Source organism: Arachis hypogaea, chromosome 11, assembly GCF_003086295.3.
Source record: "Arachis hypogaea cultivar Tifrunner chromosome 11, arahy.Tifrunner.gnm2.J5K5, whole genome shotgun sequence".
Taxonomy (NCBI): Eukaryota; Viridiplantae; Streptophyta; class Magnoliopsida; order Fabales; family Fabaceae; genus Arachis; species Arachis hypogaea.
Genome location: NC_092046.1, coordinates 50,690,279 through 50,695,874, shown reverse-complemented (window position 1 = coordinate 50,695,874; position 5,596 = coordinate 50,690,279). Strand labels below are relative to the sequence as shown.

General features: G+C 34.2%; 1 protein-coding gene across 3 annotated transcripts; it reads left to right on the top strand.

Moving 5' to 3' along the window:
* Positions 1-3,061: 3,061 nt before the first annotated feature.
* Positions 3,062-5,068, top strand: LOC112720842 (uncharacterized). Of its 3 annotated transcripts, none has more exons than XR_003162394.2 (4): positions 3,161-3,831; positions 4,026-4,050; positions 4,398-4,574; positions 4,677-5,068. XR_003162394.2 is itself a non-coding variant. In XM_025771937.2 (3 exons), the coding sequence occupies exons 1-3, from the start codon at positions 3,716-3,718 to the stop codon at positions 4,479-4,481; spliced, it is 225 nt and encodes a 74-aa protein (XP_025627722.1). In that variant the 5' UTR covers positions 3,062-3,715; the 3' UTR covers positions 4,482-5,068. The 3 variants fall into 3 exon arrangements, 1 of the variants encoding a protein (XP_025627722.1); XR_011867546.1 differs by having other exon boundaries at positions 3,406-3,831; positions 4,666-5,068; XM_025771937.2 differs by having other exon boundaries at positions 3,062-3,831; positions 4,398-5,068.
* The last annotated feature ends 528 nt before the right edge of the window (positions 5,069-5,596 follow it).

The following is a 5,596-nucleotide window of genomic DNA, read 5'->3' as shown; positions in this document are numbered from 1 at the left end:
CTATGAGAATAGACTAATGGCTTATGTAGATGCAGATTGGGCAGGTTGCCCGGATACTGGACGGAGTGTCACTGGGTTCTGTGTGTTCATTGGGGATTCCCTTGTTGCATGGCAATCGAAAAAATAGAACACCGTCTCCAGATCATATGTAGAATCTGAGTACTGGGCCATGACAGTAGCTGCTGCTAAACTCACATGGCTAAAAGGCCTCCTGTTTGACTTTCAAGTTGATATTCCCTCTTCTATGTTATTTTGTGACTCTCAATCTGCTATTCACATAGCATCTAATCCCACTTTGTATGAGAGAACTAAGCACATAGAAGTGGACTACCACTTTGTGTGCAAAAAGGTGGTTGCGGGGTTTATTAGGCTCATTCATGTTCGGACGCAACATCAAGTAGCTGATGTGTTCACCAAGCCAGTGACCCCAGCTCAATTCAACAATCTCATTTATCTTCCAACTTGAAGGGGGATATTATGGACCATCTGAGTTAATTAGTCACTAGTCTAACAAATAGTCAGTCACTCATGTAACTTAGTTAGTTAGCTTCTCTGCAAAATAATTGATTAGTTAGTTAGAGTACCATTCCCTCACTAAGCGGTTAGAACCCTGTGTTATGCAAATGTATATATATCCCATCTGTAACAGAATTAATCAATGAGATTACTCATTTTCTCCCTGCATTTGCATGTTGTAACAAATATAGATAAAAACTATATATAGAAATATGAATTCGTAGGCATGATGAGAAGACTTTTGTGTGGTTTAGAATTCACAAATGGATTCTCGTTGCAAGTATAGTTTCTAAACCAACAATAATCCTTTCATGCAAAAATTTGTTTGTCACTAAAACAAACCCCTAAAATCTATAAACCAAAGTATTTAAACCTCGAGTCGTTCTCCCTAGGAATTACAATAGAATGTCTTGTTATTGGTTATGAGGAATATTTTGGGTTTTTGAGATTTTAGACAAGAAATATAAATGGCAATGAAAATAAACTAATAACTAACAAAGCTCTTGGCAAGATATGAGAACTAGAAGTCCTATCCTAGTTATCCTCCTCAATTGTGACCATAAATTGTTCATTGCTAACACTTAGTTAACCTCTACAATGGAGGAAAGTCAAGTGGATGAATTAACTTGATTCCACAAGTCCTAGCCAACTCCCAAGGGAAAGACTAGCTTTAGTGGTATCCAAATCAATTAGCAACTTTCAATCTTCAATCAACAAAGGAATTAGATAACTCAAGCGTCACTAATTACTCTACCAAAGCCAAGAGGAGAAAATTCTATACTAAAATCTAACCAAGCATTTCATCAAACACTTGGAAGGCATAAAAGGAAAGCAAAGTAAATTGATAACAACAATGAAATCTAACAACTACTTATTGCAAGGAATTAATAACAACAATCAAAAGAAACACAATTATTATGAATTACGTCAAATTGAATTGGAAGAAAATAGAAGGAACAAGAGTAGATCTACAATAAAGCATAGAAACAACATAAAGAAAATTACAACAAAAGAATAGAGGAATCATAAATGCAACAACAAAGAATTGAGAGGTAGAAGAAGAAGAAGAAAGCATGAATTGAAACCTATATCTAGATTATTGAACTAAACCTAATCCTAATTCTAATCCTAGAGAGAAGTGAGAGCTTCTCTCTCTAAAACTAACTCTAACTCCTTCTAAAACTTAAACTATGACTAATGATCAAAAGTATGTCAATCTCCCTTCAATCCTTGGCTTAAATAGCATCAGAAATGAGTTGGATTGGGCCCACAAGGCTTCTAAAATCGCTGGCCACGAGTTGCATTGAGTGAAGCATGTGCCACCATCGATGCGTATGCGTACTGTGCGCGTGCGCACCCCTTAACGTGATGTAACTATGGAAAATTTTATATCATTTCGAAGCCCCAGATGTTAGCTTTCCAACGCAACTAGAACCGCATCATTTGGACCTTTGTAGCTCAAGTTATGGCCGATTAAGTGCACAGAGGTCGGCATGACAACTTTTGCGATTCCTTCATTTCTTCATGAGTTCTCCATTTTTACATGCTTTTCCTTTATTCTCTTGATCCAATCTTTGCCTCCTAAATCTGAAATCACTTAACAAACATATCAAGGCATCTAATGGAATCAAGGTGAATTAAATTTAGCTATTTTGAGTCCTAAAAACATGTTTTCACTCTTAAGCACAATTAAAGGAGAAGTTATAAAACCATGCTATTTCATTGAATAAATGTGAGGAAAGGTTATCAAAATGCTCTAAATTCATCACAAGATAAACCCTACAAATGGGGTTTATCAAGGCATTCCTAGTTTTTCATCCTAAGGATACACTTGTCTAGGATCTAAGTAATTCATTGAAACTATGAAGCATGGATATTTTACTGAGTTGCTGTGTCTGCGTGTCGGATACATTTCAGACACGACACTTATCGACACTCGTCCGACACACGTGTCTGCTGTATCCAACCACGTCTTAATAAAAAATAAAAAATTATTCTCCAGATACATTTGGACACACTTAAATATCATCACGTGTCAGCATGTCTAGCTTTATTCTTAATATGTATTTTTGAAATAAATTTAGAAATAATATATATTATTATTATTTATTAAAACAAACAATATTTTAAATACTTTATATAATTAAAATAAGGTATAAAAAATTAATTTATGTTTTAATATTAATAAAATATAAAAATATCATTATGATTTATCTATATATATATATATATATATATATATTATAAAATTTTAAAATTTGTGTATCTATATGTCTTATGTCGTATTATATCTTGTATCAATATCTATGCATTATAGCATTAAACTCAACATTTTCCTTGCCTTTTTAGCACAAACTCTTGGCTTCGGGTCAACTCTATTCTCTGACATTACCCGTACCTCCATTACCTCCATATGACCAATAAACACAAGCGAATCCAGTCAGTATCAAATTGCAAACAAATCACATAATATCAATTAGCAATTAAACACATAATTGACATTTACAAGAAATTAAGTACACTAAAATAATACAAATCAATGCATATGATTTATGTATGTTCCTTTTCACCATGATCTCGTGGGTTGGTTATTTTTTCAGAGTCCACAACATATAGTATCATAGGAAAACCAAAACTTTTAAGAAGTTTGTCTCATAGGAAAAATTCCTTATCACCTTTTCTTAGAGATATTAAGGAAAGTGTCCGGGTCTGTCTAAAATCAGCTCAGGTCTTTTGAGCTGATCTAATGCACCATACAATTTAAACCATTGGATTAGATTGATAAACAATCTAATAGTTTATATTTAATTTATTTATAATTTATTATGAATTACAATAAGAGATACAAATTTTTTAATATTTTAAAATTGCCCCATATAAAATTTCAGAACCAAACCCTCATTTCAACAGTTTGATGCCTTCTTTCTCTTCGCGATGACCCTCCACTTCTTTCCCTACCCTTGAGGCTTTGCTCTCAAAAAGCGCTGCCGTCACTGATGACGACATCACCGCTGTTGCTCCTCTTCATAATCATCATCATGTTCCTCATCAGTTCCCGCAGGTGTCCACCGTTGAAGGCTTATCTTCCTCCGCGGCTGAGCCTTTTGCCAATGGGATTCATGCTGCGGTAACAAGTGGAGTCTCAGCACCCTCGTTATTATCAGGAGGCGGTGGTGGTAAAGGAGAAGGGGCAGTTGCGATGGCAAAGGGAAAGAGAAGGGCGGTGGAGGAACCAGTGGACAAGGCCAGCCTTCAGAAACAGAGACGCATGATCAAGAATCGTGAGTCTGCTGCTAGGTCTATGAACGCAAACAGGTACTTACCCCATTTTTCAAATTTTTTTTAATAAAGTTTCATTTTTTATATATTTTTATTTTATGTTTGGAAAATGGAGATTCTTATGTGGTAAGTGAGGTTCACTATTCTTGGAAATTTCACTATTGAGGAGCTTTACTGAATTAAAGTTGAGATTTTTCTTCTTTTTTATTGATTAAGTTGGTTGAATGCAGGCTGAAAAGAAAGAGGTTGAAGGAGGTATGTAATGTATCTCACTTTCTGTTAACTCAATATTGCTTTAGTATAGATAGTAGAGAGATATTTAAATTAGTTTTATTATTAACGATGTGATTGTTGTATAGTAGGGTTTAAATGGTTTGATATGGATATGACTGACAAGATGATATAATGGCGTAGTCTTACACATGTAGTCAATGCAATCTAGTTGGGAAAAACTCTTTTTTTCTGTGTATGATGTGTTTGATAATAATCACTCCCAAGTTGAATAGTTAGTGCTATATTGGTTTGATTAGGAACTTAGGATATAGATACTTCAAATATTTATTGATAATATTGATTTTATTTTTAATTTTGGTGGGGTGCAGAAGAAGGAGGTGCTTGATGAGAATGAGTGGTGGGACAAGATAGGGAAGATGAAGATGCTTGGGAAAAAAAAGCCATGCTTATAATAAAGGGAAAACTCTAGTTGTAAGCAAAGTTCCTTTGCCTGATTACCGTGCAAATCTTGACGAGCGTCATGGATCAACACAGAAAGAGATAGAGTATATCTTCCCTTTTTCAATGTCTGATTTCTGTTTTTGTGTGGAAGGATTTAGAAATGTACTTAACTTTGTTAAGTGTTCTGAAAATTAGAATGTCTACAGATATTGAACAAAGAGTAAGAAATCTTTTGAATAACTCACAATCAGTGGGGGAAGCGTCTTCTAGTTTTCCTTCTGTATCCACTGACTTGGGACAGAAACAATCATTAACTGCTACGAAATCTATCTCTTCACAACAGAGTGATTTTTGAAAGGATAAACTTAATGTTGCTCTAAAGGAAAGGCAGGAACAACACAGCTTCCACAATTCATTCTGGAAGAGGAAATAGGATCCTTGCGCTGGGGCTGATTGCAAACTAATTTGTACTCAACCTTGTTTTTACTCAACTTTGTTGTAATTTATGTTATTTGATACTAGTTTTTTTGCCTATTGCATCGAGTTGTTTAACAATATTTGGATCTTATGCAACAATATTATTTGATTTTTTCCTTAAGAGTTTACAAATTAGCTTATATCAGATATCACCGATCCAAAGATAACCAAAATGTTAAAATTTTTGGTTTTCAAGATCAAGATGCCTATTTAGAACCTTATTGGTTTAACACTTTAATGGATTATTAATTCCCAGTTCCCTTAGGACAGCTTCTCTCTCAATAATTAGTCAAAAAAAACAACACACTTTGTTTTATCAGCTCACAAATTGTTTTATCAAGTTATGAATAAAAGAGTTCGAGAGGATCAATCTTTACTAAATATTATTCCTGTTCACTTATTTAGTTTTATAATATTTACGAAACATTGTGACAATTCATCAAATGACATGATTCCAGTATGAAATTGATATTAGTGACCATTAACAACAATCTGGGCATGCGTCTGTTTTATGCAATTGGTGGTTTTGCAATGGTTTAAGAGGTCTGTGTAATACAAAGATTCCTTTATGTGAGGTTTTGGGACCAAAATTGTTGCCTCTACGAGACACGCCATGCATTTCTTTGCTATGTCATCAAAAAGGAATAAT